The 22,248-nt window shown below is 38.4% G+C and overlaps 1 protein-coding gene across 5 annotated transcripts in view; it reads left to right on the plus strand.

The window, feature by feature from the left end:
- Window positions 1–22,248, plus strand: part of SPIDR (scaffold protein involved in DNA repair) — a 197,012-nt gene that overhangs the window by 112,448 nt on the left and 62,316 nt on the right. For all 5 annotated transcript variants that reach the window (XM_026843074.1, XM_026843075.1, XM_026843073.1 and 2 more), the window contains 2 exons: window positions 12,773–12,983; window positions 14,302–14,549. In XM_026843074.1, coding sequence (XP_026698875.1) covers window positions 12,773–12,983; window positions 14,302–14,549 — 459 coding nt within the window. The remainder of the gene's footprint in view (window positions 1–12,772; window positions 12,984–14,301; window positions 14,550–22,248) is intronic.

A 22,248-nucleotide genomic window follows, 5' to 3' on the forward strand; every position in this document is an offset into this window, starting at 1 on the left:
TTTACAGAGTAGACTTAAATAAAAATTACACTCCCAGAACAAGTTTATAATAAAATAAAGTGAAATCTGCTCGCATCTCAAGCCTCTCGTGTTCTGTGATGAGTTTATAAAATTAGGGATTTGCATGCTCATATACATAGCCATGCAGCTGTACCTTTATTACCGTCATTATGTGATCAGTTGTGGTTGTGGTGTGTGGCAGCAAAAAGTATTACACAGAACACTGTCATGACAGGATAAGCTTGAGACATACTAAAAATGCACATAATGTTTAACTGCTTTTCACAATCTGCTTTTCTGTTAGACTATGCCTTTACTGGCAAGGGGGCAAAATGTGGTGAGTGTAATGAACAGACCAGCCCTATCAGATGAGATAATAATTCTGCCTATCTGGGTACCCTATCTCCAGGAGTGCATGTTGGTGGGAGAATAGAAGGACTGGGCAAACACAGACAGATTCTCCCCCGGATTAACCTGCCAGCCTTCAGCAAACTTTAGTTCAAGGACTTCAAAGGGCAGAGGTTGCATTTCTGCACTTGACAACATTTCTTTTAAAATGCACTTAGGCAAGTTTTTATGGTAGGGACAGTAAGTTAGATTCACTTTAAAATTAATTCTCCTGTAGTTTAATCAGGTTTTGAAACGAGATTCTGTAATGCTGTTTGGCTCTGTACATCTGGTTGCCCAAACAATATCTGAACGATGAAGCTGTATTTAAATAAGATTCTTTATAAGATTTTCAGCCCACATGTACATGTAACTACAATGTAGAAAACAGATATGAATGTTTTGGCAGACACTTAAAGAGGGTGGTGATGTAGGAATTTGGAGGACAACAGTGATAAAGAAGAAATGGAAACACAAGTGATCTGGGGGTAAGGTTCTTTAAAGAAAAAAGTAATATTCTCTTCCCAAATTTAGGACACTGGTGTTTTTGCTGTGTACATCCATCTCACAGGTGTAAGGCTGTGGAAGGCAAGTCTCCCGTGCAAGCTGTTCACCTTCTCAGCAGTTATCCAGGGGGACTGCTAACAGCATTAGCCAAAGGCAGAGGGATCTGTCCCTCTCGAGACAGCAGTGCTGTTCTCTGGCGGGCGTCCCAGGGGTGCTGGAAAGCAGTGCAGTCTGCACAATCTCTCTGCCTCTTGACCAGAGACAGTCAGGGTCATAGACGTGAATATTATCTTTGTGACGCTTCAAGCAAGCAAACAGATAATATTTTTTTTAAAAGGAATGTTGCATGCAGTCAGTTGAATGTAAAAATGCCGTGTCAGATCTTTCAAGAGCTGTTCCCTTGAGGGGATGTTGCGCCAATTCACCAACGCACCAGGGCAGGGGAAGACAGGGAAAGGAAGGGATCGCACACGCCATGTGCATGCACTTTTGTGTGTATGTGCATGGGCATACTAGTCACAGAATGGCCTCTTTTCCCTTGATGAGTCCCTTGTGTCTTCCCTCTGATGTTAACTAAGCCAGAAAACTCCTCTTTTTTCCTGTATTGTAGTCCAGGAATCATGCCCTGGACATTTTTTCAGTTGAGCATATTTACATACAGGAAATCATCCCAAAGACTTCTCGTCAAACAGTATTTGTTCTAGACAGTTTTGTGCTGGTTTCAGGTATGCTTCTCTTTTTTCTTTTTTCTTTCTTTTTTTTTTTTTTTTAAGTAACTGATAAAAAGTACAGAACACAAGTAACTTTGCTTTAAAACGGGTGTATAAATATGTGTTAAAATACAATATCCTAAATATATTTACTTGCACAACTTAAAGCAAGAACATGCTCGTTTTAATGCATTTATGTATTTTTTCCACATCCTGTTTAGTAATGCAAGAGTAAGAGAATAATTTTTATTTAGGTCCACATTGAATTGCACATGAATACAAGTGTGAAGCTTGCTCCTCCCTTGCAGAGTGCCAGCACCATGAGGAGCTGTGCAGGAAGGGCCTAGCAGGGTGGCTGCAGACCAGGATGCATTCCTTGGGAAAGAAGACTAAGAGAAGCCAATCTTAAATCTTAAAATACTCTTAAATAAAAATTAAAATAAATAAATAAGAAAGCTGGAAGGGTCTTACTACCAGAGTGGGAAAAAAATGAAGATTTCAGCTTATGTAGGGGTGAGTATCAACTGGCACAAACATATTTCTGTTAGAGTTAGAAGATGGTTTCTTACCAATAGTACTTAAGTTGTAGTGGGAGTAGTCAGGGGGAAAGGCAGGTAGTTTTACAGGAATCTGATTGCTTTGACAAAGATTTTTTTTCTCCTGGTTTTGACTGTGATAGCATGTGACGACTCAAAAACAGGGGCCAGTTTGACCCTGTATGTAGTGTAGTCTGGCATATTGTACAGTGATACTGTATTTGCTTTTATTTTAGTGAAAGTACATATAGAGTGAAAAGTATGGAAAATACAACCAAAATTCATTATGATTCCTTTATAAGAAGTCAGTCAGCAGTCCTTCTATAGGTTCATATATCTCAGGGGGTTTTTTGGCTGTAAAGTCCCTGCTTCTGAAACTTGGTATGCAGCTTCCATGCCCGAGAATAGGGGTGCCATCCTCTGTTAAACAATACAGGATGTATTTAAGCTCTGATTAGTTTACAGTTATTTGCTTGGGAAATGTGTGTGTAGGGGAGTCGTTTCACCCTTTATATGAACATTTCCTGTACTGGCTAATTTTACTATTGTTCTGGAATGTCATTCTCACTTTAAACTTCAGGATTTTTTGCTTTGCTAGGGCCAAGATTTCCATGATGGCACGCCTTCTCTCTTCTGTCTCTTTGCACCGATTTTCTCCAAAATCTGTATGTTTTCACAAGTGTGTTTTCCCACAACACCAGCGGCTTTGTTTCTGCTCTTTGTGGCAGGGGAGGGCTGGGTGCAATAGTGAGATATACCCATATTCCAAAATGCTCCTTTCCCTTGGAAGTATGTTGCTTCTGCAGAGCTTTCTAGCTGAAGTGGATTGTCTAAGGACCGGCCCTTCATGTATGACCGTATGCCACAACCTCATTGCTGCCAGGACTCTTCCCAGTTTTTAAAGGTTATTGATGGCCCCCTGTTTTGGTGGGTGTGCTTGTAGAAGTTTTACTGTGTTTATGATAGTGCTTCAAGCAGTGACTCAGGTTGCAATTCTTTCTTAAATCCTCTAGGAAAATACAGATCTCATTCTCGTTCCAAAAAAGTCATTCTTAGGTTTTATTTCTGTAATGATTTTCCCCTTCTTTCAATTTGGTTTACAATTAGTTTCAAGGAGCTGTATTAATATCACTGTGCAACATACAGAATTGTGGGAACTTGGCCTATAGGGTTGGTAGATGTTGAAGTATTTTAAAGAAACTTAGAAGCAGAGCTGTGTATGCTTTTTTTTTTCTGAAATAGTAAGGGTTTTCATCTTTTCCACTATACCTCATTAACTTTCTTCTCAGAATCAGAAAAGCCTGTTTCCTTGTAGAAATAAATATTCTTTGAAAGAAAAGTGAACCTAGAACATGCTGAAGCTGTGTAGCCTCTGAAGGCTAATGGGATCACAAAAAAAACAATCCATCTCATTGCATTATTGAGTCTGCTCTGCTGAGTCACCAGCCCTCTTACCCAAAAAAGAAATTCAGGCATGTAATAATAGTGTGAAAATTCCCCCAGATGTGATCTGGTGGCTAATTGTCATTGCAACTGCCCAGTGAAATAAAACAAGGCAAAAGATAAGCACTGACCTGGAGACCAGCAGTATAAGATTTAAGTATTAGAATTACAAGTTTTAGCTTGTTCTGTACGATTATGTCTTTAAAGAAATGCAGGAATATTAAGATTGCTCTTGGTTCAAAAAAAGACAAAAAAGACAACATTAAGGAGAATGTTGAATTTAAATGTTATTTCTCACAGGGTTTTTCCTTGTTTTGACTGTGAGAGAGCAATGCCATCGCATCCATCTATAGTGATTTAATGGAGAAGATATGTACTATTGCATACAAGCAAAATGAAGCTCTGAAAGTCATTCTTGTGAGTGATAACTTTAAAGTACGTACATTATTGAGGGCTTGTTTTCCACCCTGAAAAGGAGAAAGGTATTTTGTTTATCACAGAAGAACAATGTTTCCATGGCAGGCTCAGCCACTGGGCTTCGCTTGCACAGAAAGTTTCACTCAGGCTCTGTCTACACCAGAATGTTTCATTAAAATTTCTCACTCTGGCCGCTAGTGTTGCTAGATTTTCACTGATGACTGTGGTGAGTGGATTACTGCAGGCAGGATATTGCCTAAAACAGCTTTCTGTGGTATCTGGTTTATCCACCCTGCTTTTTACCTTTGTTACACATTTTCAGTGATAGCCACAAATATAGTGGGAAAAATGGCTTTTTCTGAGCTCAGTAAAGCTGAAGGGGACCACAGTGCTGGTAAACTTGGTCTCCAACCTGCCTAAAGACCTCTGCAGCTCTGCATGACAGGTCTCTGTGCCAGGTGTCCAGCCATTTGCCTTCACCTGGCACTGTTCACTGAGACCTCCAGGCTGCTGCCCATCTTCTTGCTGAAGCAGAGTTTGACCGGCTCAGAGTAAGTCTTCTGCTTTGCTGTCATGCTCTGTGGCACTGAGCAAGGTCTTGCTACCTTTTGTGATGCCCTTTGTGTTGCTACCAGAGAACCCAGAACTATTGCTACTTTCAGCTCCTCTCTGTGTACTAATGTGCTGATAGCACTGGATTTGTCTGTATAAGAAGCGAGCCAGACCAGAATTTGGTCTTGTTCCATGTCCTGGCCAAGAAACTATACCAAATGCCCAGAGATGTGTACCAGAACAAGAGAGGAGTACAAGAACAAGTCCTATGGGAATTTTTTGGTTGGTTTGTAGTTGTGTTGGGTTTTTTTAAATCCTAGGTTTAATAATAAAATACTGCAATGCAATCAAGCATGTACATATATTGGGCTGTCTTTCTGAATACTAGTTTGCTCAGGGATAGGTATTTGTTCTTGCTACTGTGCATGTGAAGACACTTGCAAGCACGTATGCAAGCATGGACTCGTAAAGAGTCTTTGCCAATAGCAAATGCCAAAGCTCTATGGGATAACAGGCTATTGTTCTTAATAATCTCTCAAAACATTGAACAATATGTTTTAAAATGGAATTTATTTTTAAAGTTTCTCCGATAATCCTCCAAACTTGAAGCAACCAACCAAATATCCTGACTTTCCATGCATCGGTCAGAAATTCTGAGCCCAAGTTCTTCACTCTAACACATGGCCCTCATCTGCTTGGGTGATTACTGCAGAGCTCTTCTGGCCTGAGAAGCAGCTTCTTCCAATACCTCAGGAGTGGTGATGCTGTGTAACAGTGGTAGAGTGGCCACACTCCTTACCTTTCCACCACAGGCAGAGGAGTTGTTGGTGTAACCTGTTGCCTCAAATCTCCATTGTGTCATGGTGCTACAATGGAAATAAAGAATTGGACACCTTCTGTACAGCAGAATACCATGCAGGTTTCTTCCCTCTTCAATGGCACACTGTGGTCCTCACAATCCTATGGAGAGGGGAATATGTTCATCTTCCTATAGAGTGCTCTAGAACTAGGGCTGGAGGAAGTATTTGACCTCTCTTAGTAGGAAATAGTAGCTAAATGCAAAGTGCATGTCTAAAATGATGGACTCTGGATTGTTAGTATCTAGGAATATGGGTTTTAATGTTCTGATACCTTCATGAATGTGTCAGCTTAGTTTTTATCTAATAATCAGAAAAATATATCGAATGGTAAGACTTACTAGAAATGCAGTCAGAAATATCATGTCACTGTAGAAATTCATGGTGCATTTTTAGGTTGGAATTTCAGTCTCCCATATCAAAAATATGTAGCAGAAGTGGAAAAATACCAGAGAAGAGTGACAGGAGAGACATGGAGCAGCTTCCCTGTGAGAAATTACTAAGATGACTAGGGTATTTCACCTTGAAAAAGCAGTGGCTGGGAGAGGATGTGATAAAGGTCTGTATTAGGAAGTGCATTGAGAAGGATGATTGTTCACTACCTCTTAAAAGCAAGAAGTGGGGGGCAGCAATGTAACCACTAGGTGAGAGATCAAAAGAAATAAAAGGAAGTGGTTTCTCACATGCATGTAATTGGACTGTAGAGCACTGTGGATGCTGTAGGATGTTGTGGATGCTGTAAATGTACAAATGGTCAAAAAGCAGGCACATACGTTCCTGGAAGAAAAGTCTATCAAGGGACTGTTAACTACAAAGATACTACTTCTGCCTTAGGAAGTCCCTAAACTGAAAGTTTTTAGAAGTTATTAGAAAGTGTTCTGGAGAACTATCACTAGATGCTTGATTTTATTTCCATAGTTTTCCTCCTCAAACATCTGTGGTTTGCTGCTGTAAGCTAGAGTATGGGGTAGATGGGCCTCTGATCTCACACTAATACGGCCATTGCTTTTCATCTCTTAACTCTCACCGCAAGTTCTAATATGATGTCACTTTGCAGCTTGCTTGCTTCCCTTTTTTCACTTTTCAGAATCCCTCTGACATATCCCTGGACTTTCTCGTGGCTCCAGCTATCCTTCAAACCCTACGTGCAGTTTAGCACTGGGACCAGAGAGAAGTTGTCTGAGTAATGAGCTCATGGCTAGTCAGACACAAGTTGATATATGGGGTAAACACACAGATTGAAATTCTTTCATAACATCTTGATTATGAAAAGATAACCACGATATTTATATCTCCCTAGTTACTTGTAACGCCCTCATGCGGGGCGGCGGGGGGGGGGGGGGAGTGTTTTTGTTTTGGTTTGGTTTTGAAGCTTTATTGTGTGCAGTTCTTTTAACAACAGAACTTTACATCTCTTAAAAATTGTTTTGTGCCTGATTTATATGTTAGGTATTAAAAAAAATCTCAGCATCACAGTTGGAGTAGATTTTTAGCAAATTCTCTCAAAAGTATTGCCCCAGTGAGCTCAACAGATTGTTTTCATGCTAGTTTGTACGTAAGCAGTCTGAGTGGAATTTTATGTTTGGTAGTGCCAAAGGTTAAGCCTTGTCATGATAAATTGTGATCCAGAATGCTAGAAATTTCAGGTGTTCTCTTCATAGCCAAAGCAGGTTTCTAGAGAGGTCTGAGAATCTTACCTACTTTCCAGTCTGGTAAAGCCTAGTATTACATTAATTTCCTGGAGTTGCATGAGATTTGCTTTGATATCCATCTGTGCTTTCCTACATTAGAACATATGTACATCCTCTCCAGTTTGCACACGGTGCACCTCCCTGCAGAGGTGAGAGCACTGGGTGTGTGATATAATTGTGCATGATGTTAACCACAAGCTTTTTATAGCAGAGCTCTTCTTAAATGTGAAAATTTCCATACATCTTTTTTTCATGCTACAGGGTGTCACATTTCAAAAGGCAGTGCTATGGCAAGCCAGTGGTTAGTTTATATGATTACTTTGAAATTAGCAAAATGATATAGTGATAAAAATGTTGGCTTTGTGTACCACAGTTTCTTGCTGGAGTGATTTCTTAGGCTTACAAGTAATTTTGTTGAAAAGTACAATATTATTTTGCAGAAAGAATTTATGCTGCAATTGAGAAGATTTTTTTCATTATTTGTGTTGTTCTACTAATTCTCTTAGAGTTTACTGAGTGTCAAATGGTAACAGATTGGGCTCTAATGATATATACATTTAATAGCTATGTATTCTTTGTGTGTTGTATTCATGGAATGAGAGCACAGGCAAAATATTTTCCCAGTAGAGGAACAAACAAATATCTAGTTATTCACAAATAAAGCACATCATACTCTAAAAGCAGACATTTTAGCCATAGCTTGAGTAGCTTTTTATTGTTAAATCTTCTGAATTCTGAGGTGCTGAAGCTACATTTCTTTGGAAACCTGACACAGTTGAGAACTCTGTATTTGACATATGAGTCTGGACATAGGTCTAGATGATTAATACTATTTCTTCATGGAGAAAACAGTACAATCAGCCTTGAGAACGTGTCCCACAGTAATCTGTTGCTTTGAATAAGATAATTTCAAAGAAGGAGATACCAGCTGATTTTTGTTTTCTCTTTTGAGGTTGGGGCAAGGGAAGAAGTTTTACGTTATTAAAGTGTGAGCTCGCAAACACAGTATTCATACAGATTGTTCAAGTGATGTAAATGATGCTGATGAAGGCTCACATGCAAGTTGTGAGATTACTCACTCAAGGATGAAAATTCTGTGTTTGGGCAATCTCTAGGCATGGCAGATGGTAGATCTGTTCCCAGTGGCTTTTTGATTTGAGCTACATATTGGGAAGATAGTTATCATCCTTGGATGGTAGGTGGGCAGAGATCTGTCTGGACTTGGGAAATTTGGGATTTTAAAAAATTGTTATTCTAGCACTCAGACATTCTTGGACATACTACAATTTTTCACAAGTAAAACACTGCAAATGGCACTCATCCCCAAGTGAGAGGCAGTAAGTGTTTCCTAGGAAGTTGGGATAGGCCCTGTGTGGTGTTCCTAAGGGAGTTCATTCCTCATGCTTCTGGGCAACAGTTTAGGCTCTGGCCATGCTCTTATCCCCCCACATGTACTACTAGTATTCTACTTGGTGGGCATTAAACCTTCTTTATGCAGAAATCATTGTCCTGAGACTTGAAATCAGCCAGTTTCATAATTACAGTGTATGTTGTAGGTCACTGAAATTTTAGAGCGTTCAGTTAATGCAATGTACTCTTCAAAAAAATGCTCTAGGCATTTTACGCTTTGTAAAAGAAAAGAAAAAAAAGCCCAATAAAATACCCAGGGAGAGCAAACAAAAAAATATGTTCTCTAATTTGAAGTGATCCAGAGTCATCTCGAGTTCATGAACCAGCACCACTGTTTGATGTCAGCAGAACTGAGCGGAAGCATGTGGTTTGTGAGCTAGCTGCTGCCATAGTCACAACTTCTCGCAGGCTGAGCCTGTGGATGGGCTACGCGGGGCAGACCACAGTGCAAACCTCCTGACTGTTTGGCAGCAGGGTTAAGACCCTGCCTCAAGTTGAAAATTCAGCTACTTTATACCATGTGTTTTGTATCTCAAAGGGTGATAGACCATGATTAATGGAGAAGTAGGCAAGGACACCCTCTGCTTTTACTCTGCCAGATAGCCATTTCATCATAGGAGGGAGGAGGAGAAAAAGCAAGCTACGTCCTTGGAGAGAGAAGCAAGCTGCCGTTGGAAAAGAAAAAAAAAATAACATTATTGCCTCATGTTCCTTTAGCATGTGACCAGTTACGGCAATTGCTGATTGTCTACATACCAGAAAAAAAAATGCCCTGTAGTGTAAAAAGTTCACAGTCTCTACTTCAGGTCATTGCAAACGACCTTTCCTCTAAAGGCAGTTAGTAAGGAAGTCAACTTCTAATTCAACATTTAAATATACTTTCCTGAGCAAGAAGAAAATCAAAGAGTACAAGAGAGGGTTTGGGGTTTATTAAGTCTGTAGTGAACTTTGTTTTCTTTCCATTGTCTCTGTGTGATTTGCTGAATGAGATGATGTGTCTCATTCTTTGAAAATAAACTTTTAAATATAATGAAGCAGAAAAGAAGACATTTAAGAGAGGTCACAGAAGACTTGAAATGCCCATTTAACACTTTATCTGTTAAGAGGATGCTACAGAATGTACTCTGTATCCTCTTAGGATAGATAGTGCTACTCCTGAGTGTAGGCAATCTGCAGCTGGAACAGATACAGAAGGTTGAGGTGGTCAGTTATGGTGTCTCAGGCACAGGGGCAACACATACAGCTCAGGACCACAGGAATTGCTTGAGGAAGGGATTTTGTTTTTCCCCAACTGTTGCAGCTTTATAGGCTTTCTTTGCCCTAGCCTGTATCTTTCAAGCAGACATAAAGAATTAAGGCACAGTTTGCCTTTGTTGTAAAGCGAACAGTATGAGCAATATACAATGGCAATGTAGAGTTTTCTGCCATGATGATGATGATCAAAATTACCATCCTGCAGAGCTTGTTTGAGCTGAGCAATACTAGGAAGAATTTATGGAAAAGGACAGAGTTTTCATTCAATTAATTAATATTATATTAATAATTCTTTATTTTGAAGACTCTATATATAAACTTGGGAATAATACATATAACATAATATATTTATATATATTATATATAGCAAATATAATTATTCTATATTTTATATGTATCTATATATAAAAATAGAAAATATTTCCATTTAGAAATCCACCTGTACACAAAATAGTGAGCTTATTGCAAACTTTTTTCTTATTTCTTTCATTTCAGTTGGTTTTTATTTCTATTTATTGCTGATCCTTTTCATTTCCTATTGGGAGGAATTAATCCATTGAGAAATAGAAAAAGATTTTAATAGACTACTGTGATTATTACTCTGACCTAGCTGAAGAGTTATTGCTAAGTCTGTGGACACCTATGCAGGTCTAAAACAAATCATTCATTTGAACATTTGCAGGTCTAAACCAAATGATTAAAATGAAACAAAAAAATAAGTGTTTTTAGTGAACTAATTGCAAGTAAGAAGTGGAGGCCTTCTCCCGAAAGTGTATAGATGTCCTTTTTTAGCTTTGTGGAAATGCCATGTAGCCATTAATTTATGCATTATTCGTGTATTATAAAAACTGAGCCGAGACAGCTCTTGGTGGTTATAAAAGTACTTGAGGCATGGAATGCATAGACGTAGCAAAACCATGGTACATGTAATTTGGGTATCAGTAAAACCTACCTGCCTTAAAAAAAAAAAAAAAAAGCTGATCACATATCTGCACAGGAAAATAAAAATAAAACCATAAACCTCAGAGTTCTGCGAATGATTTGCTACTAACGTCAGTATTTTTGTAGAGAATGAGATGATTTAGATCAAGCAAACATTCTTCTGACATTAGTGACGTAACAGTCCCGTGTTCAGAGAGATTTCCTGTTTACTTTGTGTCTGAACACAGACTCTCAAGAAAGTAGGTGCTAAAATTTTCATTCCATATCTGCATATAAAGACAACCCAAACTGTTCTGATAATCTGTAGCAAACTTTTTATACTTTTTTTTTTTTAATTTAGAAAAAAGGGACAGTTTAAAAATCTCCTAAAATCAGAGATGTCTTGGTTTTGCTGACCAAGCTAATTCCTCAGTTTTAATCCTGTAACGCAGAAAATTATCAGGCAATGTCAATTTGGCAGCCTTGTGAGCAACTGTCACGCTCTTCTTAACGGGGACCTTTGTTAGCAAATTCATGTGGAGTCAAGGGACTCAGTGTCCTTTAGGGATGAACTATTGCTTGCTTAGATCTGAAGAGCTCACAGATGGCAGTAAGGCATCGCGGTGAAGTGTGGTACTTAGTGTTATGCTGTACTTTTTCAAGAATTTTCTGTTTCAAATCATAACTTCTGTGAGTGTTCACAGATAGAAGCCATACATCTTTTTTATAATTTATGTGTATGAGTCATAGTTTTAAGTTGAAAGCTTAGTTTTAACACTGTACTTTTTTCTAAAAGGCAGAATTCATCTTCCTTTTGCATTATTTTCTAATTATAAAAAAACAGAATTATATTTAATAACTTCCTGCAACTCTTCCTATGCCTTTGAAAATAAGAATGCATTAATTTCCATTTAGCTATCTGCTCTCCAGAAAATGAAGGATTCTGTTATAAAACAGCCCATGGTCAAGATCTAGTATGGACCGAGATCAGAAATAAGTATTTTTGAGTGGTTTGGTTTGGTTTGCTTTTCAACTTTGTATGGCTGCGTTTTGACAAACAGTGTCATAGATTTGAAAACTTCCTTCATCTCCATAATACGGCTGTTGAGCAGTCTAGAGACTGAAGTCCTGAGGTTACTTCTGAACTCAGGTCAGTTTAGCTTTGCTGCCAAGGCAGGAGGCCTTGTTTTACTCCCAAGCGATAAAAATCTAATGGTAGAAAAACACAGCCTGCAATAAAGTCACTAAGTGAATTTTGTTTCTGTTTTGATGGTGTCTAGAAAATGAGATTACTGATTGTTTTTGTTAGCTGACTTCATTAAATTTGTATCCTGTGAATATAAAAAGTGTATTTCTAAATGTATGATTGTGATTCTAGCATGTGAAAAAAATCCCCATATCGAGAAGTGCTTTGACATCAAATTATTGTGTGTTTAGAGATTCTGCAGCCATTACCTTAATCTGCTAGGCGAGAAATTACTGCATGTGAAGCTGTTTGGGAATTTACATTGGCACTAGAAACTAAAAATGGGTCTTCGAGAGCACATTTATGACAGCAGCAAACACACAGGCAAAATAATATATGGCATATCGTAGGAAAAGCATAAGATTTTGCTTGAGGAGAAAGAGCGGGAGGAACAGCTTGCTGCTGGCTGCAGTGAGAATGAATTTGGGTCAGTGGGAAGCATGAATTAACACAGAGCAGGATTAATAAATCTTTCATTCATGGCTTTTACCTTAGTAACTGTATGCAGGTGTTCCTGATGCTCTTGGTTCGGCACTGGCAGCGTGGAGGTACCGAACAGCGTTTGTGTGAATCCAGATGGGGTTCATTCACAGGGCTCAGCAAGCTTCCAGGTGTAAATTGTCCCTGGATGCAGTGGAGCTCCACTCGCCCAGGGCTATGCTTGAGCTAATAGGGCTGTTACAAGCTGAATATATCAATGGGGTGGGTTATCTGCAATTTGGATAACACACCTTTGAGTATTTTAGTTGTAACTATAGAAAAAAGGGGAGAGAAATACAACACACGTTTTAAAACAGTGCTTATCGGTAGTTTAACTTGTAATGGATTGTTTTTTTTCCAGGCAAAAACTGCTTCTGGGAAATGCAGATGTTCCTGTTATCATGAATACGTATTTTAGTCAGAAGGTGCTATTCACTGAACATTCAGAAACAAGAGAGAAGACATATGGTCTTACAAAGATGCTTATTAGGAAGAATATTATATCTTTGGCACAGACGTTCAGACTAAATGACCTTGATGATGAGTTACACCAGGAATCTTCAGATAATCAGGTAAGGTCCATTTGGTTCACAGTTTAGCACTTGGTGAGAAGTTGGTGAGCAGATGTTTGGAAATCATAGCAAAACCAAAAATTCTAAATTACTGACCTGTTCAGTTTCCTCTTTCATTTGGCCAAGACTGAATAATATTCAGTGTTTATTTTAATAATATTTTCTTAACGGAGGCTTTTGGCCCATCTAGATGTTGAACTGCAGTGAGGTTATTTTGCTGGTCTCACTACTGTGCTAAATAGTAATTGTAGCTTGGTTTTTCATTGATTTTTTTCTCATTCTTTATAGCTGAATAGCTAAGCTTTATTTGAAATAAAATCTGTTTTCTGCAAACTCATTCAAGATATTATTTTAAACAAACATTCCATTTTCACACCCCTATTTTTTAACTCATTTCCTAATTTCTCATTTCTCTTTCTTTAGAGCATCAGTTGGAAACACCACCTACTTTTCCCACCCTTTCAGTTTGTTTTCTTTCCTATTTTGACTTTGTATTAAAATGACTACTGACTGTGCATGTCTGTAGCTGTGGTTGTACAAGCTGAGGCATTTTAAGGGATCTGGTTTTCTGATAGTGTGTCCCAGCACTTTCTGAAAGTAAGGCTCATATAAAGGCTTTCTACTGGCTACCCAAAATAGTTCTTAATATTTGAGAATTTTGGCCCTAAAATTTTGATGAACGAGACTGAGTTTTGTATTTGCTTTTATATAATATCCATTATAGGCCTAGGAATTAAAAAGTTACATAAATCTTAATAGTTGGTGCTTCAACTCTACCTTATAAAAAAGGTTACACTGTCCTACTCGAAACCAGAGCAATTTACTTGTTCCCCTCATGGTTCCTAACAAACAAACCCACTTAATTTAAAACTCAATAGACAAGTTTTATTGCAACCACTTTGTAGACAAGGGGTAGTGCTGTACCACAGTTTTCTTTTAAATACTGCAAATTCTCCTTCTCTACTGATGGATAATACTTATGGCACAGTCTGTAATAATATGAAAACCTCTCTTGGCACCCAGCTTTTTATAAAATCAGGTTTCACTGCGAAACTAAAAGTTTGGCTCATGCTGGGAAGGAGCCTATATATAGACCATATTAATACAGGAGAGTACTGTGTGCTCAGGTCTCTTGAGTGTTTCATTAAAAATCCATGATAAATACTGGCCATTAGTCTGTAAATTAGTTTAGGTGCAAAATTTTGAAACTAATTTTGCACTTCTTGCAGTGATTTTTCATGCTGAAGTTTTATTCTTTAACACTACATTGTTTCAAGGTCCTGTAAAATACTTCTATTAATGGGTTTTCTTTCACCAGGTTGCTTGTGGTCTGCAAATCCATAACAACTGTGATTCGAAACAGCATCCCTTAGCACAGAGTGCTGTTAATGATTCTCTGCTTGAAATGGTGGAAAGCCAGGGCGCAGTGGGATGGAGAGAATCGCAGGTACAAGTGGTTATCCAAAGGGTGTACTGTTTGCCTGCAAGAGGTTACGGAAGCCACGTTGAAGGAAACAAGCCTCTTTGTGCAACACCAATCATAAATTCAGATCCACCAAATGTTAGGTGAGTAATAAGATGCATGGGAATTTTCTTGTTGAGGCCGTGATATATGAGAAACTGAAGAGGACATAGTTTGGAAATGTCATTCTTGGTCATCAGCTTGCAGGGAATAAGCACACTCAGCAAGGCATAGGACTCTTGATGGAGGTGGTGTAGTTTTTTAATAGGTATAGTGGGACACAAAAGTAGTCCTCCCCAGAGGAGGGAAGGATGTGTCAGATCATGTCATCAACAGAATGACAGGAAGATTGAAAATTAATGGGAAGTTAATGTAAAACCAGTGATGATCATAGACATCTTGCAGTGTTTCTTGAGCTTTAGAGAATAACTGTTACTTCCCATTTACCTATTTCAGTCTGCAATATGCTCTGCTAGTCAGTTAGGCTCACAGAGTGGTCTTTTGAAACAAGAGAAATCTGTGGGAAGATAAACAAAAGGCTTTTCCAAAATGGGAATTTTGCACAGGTGCCATTAGAGAAACATAGCTGCATACATGCAAATTTCTATTGTGAAGCCACTGGAAAAAGCTCCTGTTGACTTCTGGAAAGCTGGAGGTCACAGCAGTTCAGCTGCTTTGCAGTAAGAAGTGATCTGGTGTCAAAGCATTAACACCAATGAGGAAATCTTATACACAAAACCCATGGAGCTTACAGCTTTAGACCAGTGGTTTTAGCCTCTTCTGTTTTAGTCTTTGCATCCTAACACTGGTCTGGTTTTAGTGTAGGGAATCAAGAATGGGACTTTGTTTTCTTAAGTACAAAAGAGATGTCAGACAAAGTTTTCCCTTCTGAGTGGTACTGATGAATCCTTGCCTTCATGTTTTATGATCCTCGAGGTTTGAGACCAAAGACAGATTTCAAAGTCTTTCTCAGCAACTCTGGATCTGAGATCACTGTGTCTATTATTGAACTTCATTTGGTTTTGCACTAATTTTTGGTTCATGCTGGCTTAAAATTTTAAAAGGTAAGATACACTCAATTTTGTTTTCACTCAGGAAGCTTAGTGAAGTGAGTTACAGTGGCAGAACTTATATAAAGCTTCTAAATTCAGCCTTTCAGGACATTAGGAGATCTATCTTCTTGCAGAATTCAGGACCTGAATGTAGATGGGAAATTAGTTTGAAAGGTCCCATTGAGAACTCTCCACATGTAATTTGTGATATTCTTCAAGGTTTGATGAATTTGAGTTCCTCTAAGCCACCCTGCTGGTGGGTAGTAGCATGCTCACAGGTCCTTCGTCCTGAGCTTTTGAAATACTGCAGCTCTTCCAGTTCTTACTACTTTGTAAGCCATTGGATAATATACAGCAATTATTGATCAATAAAATCTGTCCAGGAGGAATTTAGGAAGATTGTTCTTTCCTAAAATGCAAGCTCAGTCATCACCCACAGGAAAGTAATTATCAACACCCTTTACCCCAATATTTTTTTAAAAGCTCCTTTACATAGAATAGTTATATTGATCTTAACTTACTTTTTTTTTTTTTAAAGTATTGAGCACATGTTGTTGTGTGAACTCATTACTTTATAATTAATTAACTCTTGCTATAATATTTGTTTTTTTTAAAGTGAGAGGAAAAATACTTTAGCAGCCCCACATCAGTATGTGATTTTGAGGATATTATTCAAGCTGATTTTTACATGAATTCTAGCAGAGATCAAATCATACCGTCTCTGTATTTCCTTTCTAACTTTTAACCAAAAGTATAGTTAACTTGCAATCACACAATTAGAAGTAGTTAACCTGCCTGAGCCCACACCCATCACAGGAATGGGGTAAAAGAAAACAGAAATCTCAGATTGCATTTCTTCTATCATGTTTGAAATATAAATAAAATAAAAATTGAGAGTCTGTTGCTTCTGAGTATATGCTGTAGCTAGGTATTCTCACAGGCAGTTGTTAAACTGGACTCTTAGAAGTTCCTCAAATTTTATAGATGTCCCAGCTCAAAAGAGCTTGGTGGTAGCTCAAAAAAGAGCTTGGTGGTTGTTATTTGCAGTTATCAGACTGTCTTTTGGATCCCAAAGAGAAAAATCAACCCACTTTCTCTTCTGCAAAGAAGAGAATGAACACTTAAAGACTGAGGAATGGAAAACACCTCATACTGCTTTATCAGCTGCTATTTCCATGGCTGATAAGCATCCACATGAGAATTTTCTCCTCTATCAAAAATGTCTCTGTCTGTCACCTGATAGTGAGCAAAATGGTCCAACTCCCTCTGGCAGTCCTTTGAACCAACTTGATTGCTCATTCTTTTATAATTAAAAAACCCCTCTCTTTTTTTTCTTTGTAAACTTATTTTTATAAAGTAACACTGCCTTGAAAGCAACGTTTGTATTTTATGAGACAAGATGAGTTAGATAATTCAATGTTTTGTGAACAAAAGTTTCTAATTAGATATCGAGGTAGATGAATAGTTAATTGATTTGTATTTTAGACAGCCTGTTTTATTGTATATCTTTTGTAGCACTCCACAATAAGATGTTGTTGCCATAGGGAAGCATAAAAAACACAGTAAGCTGGAAAAAAGGCGTGAAATTAAATGTGGATCAGTGGAAGTGATGCATTTTGTTCAAGGCATCCAGTTTCTAGAAAGAGACTGGCCAATTGTAGCAGGAACCTCTGTTTTCATTGTAAGGAAATGGTTTCATTTAATTGGTTAAAACTAACACTGGTAAAGAGTAGAAATTATGGTAATGCCTATATGCATCTAGCTTTTATTATTCATAAATCCACATATGTAGAATACGGCCTTTTACTAATAGATGGATATGTCTGAGGGGTTTAAGTCTGTTTATCTTAAGTATGTAAAGCAATTGCTGAGGACACTGAGAAGTCATTACAGAGAAGTTCTCTAACTTCTGTTGTACATAAATTGGTCCCATGTTCACTGCCTCATTGAATCATTTGCCTTTCCCCCCATAATTAGCTGCTCTTGCAAATGGACTTTTCATGCTGAAGGAGTTTCAGGCGGGGGAGAAAAAAAATATGACTCTCCGTGACTGTCTGGCCATTTCCAGCATTCCTGGCATACTTTTTGCTGCCTTTTCCCTTCTGATGAGAGAGATACTTTTGCTAATGACACAACACATGTTTTTCTAAACCGGATTATTTTGACTCTTTTTGAAAAAGGCCTGGTTTATGCGTATGAGGATCCCAAAGAGACTCCTGTCAACCTGAGCTCACTGGCGCTGAGGTGTCTGACTCACTGCGTCGGCCTTGTACTTTGTGTTCCTGGGATAAAGCAGTGTATAATTTGGATTTTGCTCTTGCCAGTATCTGTTTGTTTTGAACAGGCCACGTGAGTTCAGTAAAAATAGAGCTGGTCAGTTTTATGCCTTAAAGGACAGGACTGGTTGTGTGGTAGTTGGTGAAACTAAAATAGACACATTTTTAGGACTATTAGGCAGTTAAACTGGTCAGAGTACTCAAAAGATTTGGGTGAGGAGGCTGGACAGAAAAGGGTGTTGTTTCTTAAGAAGGAAAAATTAACCACTGCTAACATAAAGCAATGCTAGCTATAGCTGTGAATCCACATTTTAAAATCTTTGTGGGTGACTAGAGAAGTTTTCCATTTGCTTCTCTTGGCATATGTTTTGACCTACTTCCTACCTGAATGTTAGCGCTTTCTATTCCAAGAACAGAGGAAAGACAGTACACTTACTTTAAAAAATAATGTGATCTGCCTCTATACTCTAGTCATCAACAGTTCTTTTGGTTTTGCTCTTTATTTTGTTTTCAATTAGCCAGATCTTAGAGACGTGGAAAGGCCTGCTACCATGCAAGCAGGACCCTTGGGGGAGCAAAATATTTAGAAGAACGGAGGTTTTGTTTGAGTGGCTGGAAGAAATAGAAGTGTGGGGAAAGTCACATTTCTCTTTCTGAGCAGGCCCCTAGAAACATGAGAGTTGCTGGGATTCATTATGATCTAGCAAGTTATTGCAAGTTTCTGAGTAGTCTGTTTCTACGTAATTCTGTGTAAAACAGTTTTACTGGCAAGTGGTAATCCTGTAAAACTAATTCATTTCAAAGTTGGATTTCCTTCTTTCCTCTTTTTCTTCATCTAATGATCTTTACTGTTTATCTTAACACAAATCTAGTCAACGGGTTAACCTGTCTGGCAACATGCACAACTAAAACTTGAGCGTCAAGTGCTGCAACTAGCATTCCAAGTAGGTAGACTAATGTATTGAAAAGTCACCCTTCTGGTCCAAAAAACCTATCTTAAATTTTATAAAGCATATTGAAATAAACAACATCAAAAAAACCCTGGAGGTTGTCTTACTTGAAAAGATCCCAGATTGGAAAGGACTGTCATAAAAGATCCATGTTCACAGATGCTAACATCTGTCAGAGTGGTTTTTTGTGGCTGACTTAAATCTGTTTACAGCATTCCATTTGTTTTTTGTGTTTTTTCAACAAAACATTTTAAATGGAATGGTCATAAATACAAGTTTTTAAAAATTACATTATGATTCTGGGATGTGATTTTTCAAGTGGGAAATAAACAGGAAATAGGTAACTGAAGTGCAGTAGAGAGTACTCCATAAGCTAGAAGTTTTCTCTGATTTCCCCTTTACAGATCCTTCTCAGAAGTGAAGCTACCTGCCTTTAATATTCTTACAAAGACGTCTAATTGCTACTTGACAGACTTGTAATAGTTCTCATAACATCTGTGGTTCAAGGTCTAGTAACTTGTTTCTGCTTTGAAGTCTCTCTTCTTTTTTTTCCTTTTTTTTATTTCACAGTTAAGATTCCCTGACACTTGGATTATTCCCTTTTGCCTCCACCCTGCTCTATTTGTAATTCTCAAACTGGAGTCACCAAAACAGAGTAAGGACAAAAGACTGTGGAAAAACAACTTTGGTATCACATTGTCCAGCTGAGACATTAAATTGTATTATATATTTAACAGTGTAGTTTCCCCATGCTGTTGTCCAGATAGCCCTGAAAGTCTGTTTTTCCTGCTGCTAATGCTGCAGACGGATAGATGGAACTTGGGCTTCTTCCAGTGCCACTGTAGTACAACAATTTGTTAATTTGACATTACCGTTTATTTTTCAGTGCTAAATATTTACATTCTGTCCAAGGGCAAGGTGAAAGTGCTGTTATCTGATATACTCTGTACAAAGAAAAAAAAAGAACTCCCTCAACATACACCGATCTTTTTTCAGCCCTGCATCAGGAATAGGTAATTAAACAATTTGCCATTGTTAAGAAATACATCAGGGCAGTGGTGGAAGCTGGTGATATATAAAAGAGTCTCAAGAAGCCAGTAGCCAGCATAGACCACAAGTGTGACAGGGATTCAGTCTCATTGGAAAGCAAATTTGCAGGAACAGAAACCAACTGTCAGATGGCCATTCCTGTATGAATCTAGCAAAAAAGAGATGCTGATGGGTAGCTTGTATTTCCTCCATACTCAAGTGCTTAGACTGGTCAGTAATTCCCTATGTTCACAGAAGATAGTCACACACCCCCAGCTAAACCTTTTGTTGGTCAAGAATGAGAAGCAGCTCTGCTTACTGATGCATTCCCCGTGATAGAGAAATTGCAGAGATACGTAAATAACATGGAGAGACAGATAAATGGTATGGAAGCATCATTATGTAGAATTGTGTATTCACCACCTCTTCGCTTGTAACCATACCTTTTCACACCTCCCACATCTGATGATTGCATACAGCACTTCAGAAAGCTGATTTCCCACTGCTGTCTGTTTTACAGCTGTATCCACCCAACTGATTGTTTTCAAGGGAATATGTAAATGGGTGAAATGGAAAGAACGAAGTGGCCCTCTGTATGTTATTCTATAGTGGAGACCAGGCTAGGGAGTGGAAGGCAAACAATTTGAAAAGGTAATTTCCAGCCCTAGAGCCACAATCAAGGTATCCTCTGTTGTACGTTGTCTGGTTTAAACCTGGAATAGTAATTTTCCAGCACCAGTTATTTGTCAAGCATTATTCTAAGATGGCCTACGTAAAATGTACAGAATCTTTCCCTTGGTTTTGACCTTTATTCCCCTTGAATTTTTCTATCTCTGAAAGTTATGTGGTTGACAGCACTGAGAGGAGGAATCTTCCATGCATGTTTTACACCTCTACCTTTCACTACATTACTTCTGTCCTGACCTGGAGGAAGTGCTAAAGTCAGGCTGGAACCCTCCAAAACTTTTTAAAAAGCCAGACTGTGTCTCTGGGATTTGTTTTCCTTGTACCATGGTACAGAAGACAAGGACAGTGATAAATGTTATAAATGCCTAGATGGACACATGCTGAGCTAACAGTTGGGAGAGAAACTTAGCCACCCAAATATTGGATGTAATTTCTATGCAACTTGGGCAGGTAAACACTCTTTGTATACATAGCCTTAAGTATCTTCATATATCAGTGGATGTGCAAAGATACATCAACTTAGATTTAACACAGTAACAGATTTCAGACAAGGAAGATCCTTAGAAATTACTTTTTGTCATCACTTTGTAAAAGCTTCTTTTTGGATATAGCAAATCACTACTCCTCGGAAGGGTGTTATGAACATACTCTTACTCTTTTGGGAAGAAGGAGGTCTTTTGTCCCAAAGACTATAGAGTCAGGAATATACTGTCCTATGTGCTTTTAAAATTATGGGCACACTCTAGTAATTAAGGCAAGACAGACTTTGAAAGGGACAATATTGCTGGGCCACAGTCTGTATCTTAAGCTTTTATACACTTTCTGTTATAGAATACAAATACTAAGATACAGCAAACAGTATGAATAAAATAAAGCTCCTCAGAGAAGACAGTCTTAAGTAGTTATTTCAATAGGCATTGTGGTTTAAAATTGATGTGTAACTTATAAATGCACTCAATGAAGTTATCTCATGCTCACATGACAGTCCTGAATGGCTGAAGTGCCTGTTGGGTTTGTTTCATTTCTCACAGTCAAAGGCGGTCAGCAACATCACACTGGGTAGGGATCCACTACAGGCTGTGCTGAAATCCTCAAACTCATTTTGGTTATTTCCTCAACCCTCTCTTTGGCTAAAGGGGCTTCACAGAGTTTGGAAAAGAACATACTCCTCAAACAAGAAGAGTGAAGAGGAAAGGCCTGGGATGAACTTACTGTGTATTACACTTCACAGTGTAAGGACTGGAGTGGAATGGTAGTTGAGAGATACAGTTATTTTTGTAATTCTAGTCCTACAGTAAGAAAAAAGGAAATGATTCACCTGATACATACTGCCTGATACTAGTTCAAAATGGTTTTGTAACTCACTTGAATACTTGATTTGAGGCCTGCATTTGGCTGCAGAGTGAGCTTCTCTGGACAACCTGCTTTACAAGTGCTTAAGGCTAGAACTGAATGCAAAATATATTTCAGGGACGTTTCACATTTAAATGGACCAAAAATGATGTCATGAAGTTGCAGAGCGTAACTTTTGGTCATGTTTGTGTTGGGGGCTGTGTTTCATTCAATACAACATGATAACAGGATTTTATATACATATTTTTAAAATTATTTCTCTGTATCAGTGGTTTCCTAATTCTGGCACTCTTACTTTTGGTGGTATGCCAGCCATTGAGAAGGATCTCACAGAAGCAGCTCCAGATCCTGCCCTTCTGTGGAGGTGCTAATCTGAGCCATCAGGCAGTTACCACCAGCCAACTGTAAATATCTTTGTGCAGCTGCTTGCTCCAGCTCAGAGGCGCTTACTGATCT

This window comes from Athene cunicularia (assembly GCF_003259725.1).
Source record: "Athene cunicularia isolate RWA chromosome 2 unlocalized genomic scaffold, athCun1 chr2_part1, whole genome shotgun sequence".
Lineage (NCBI taxonomy): Eukaryota > Metazoa > Chordata > Aves > Strigiformes > Strigidae > Athene > Athene cunicularia.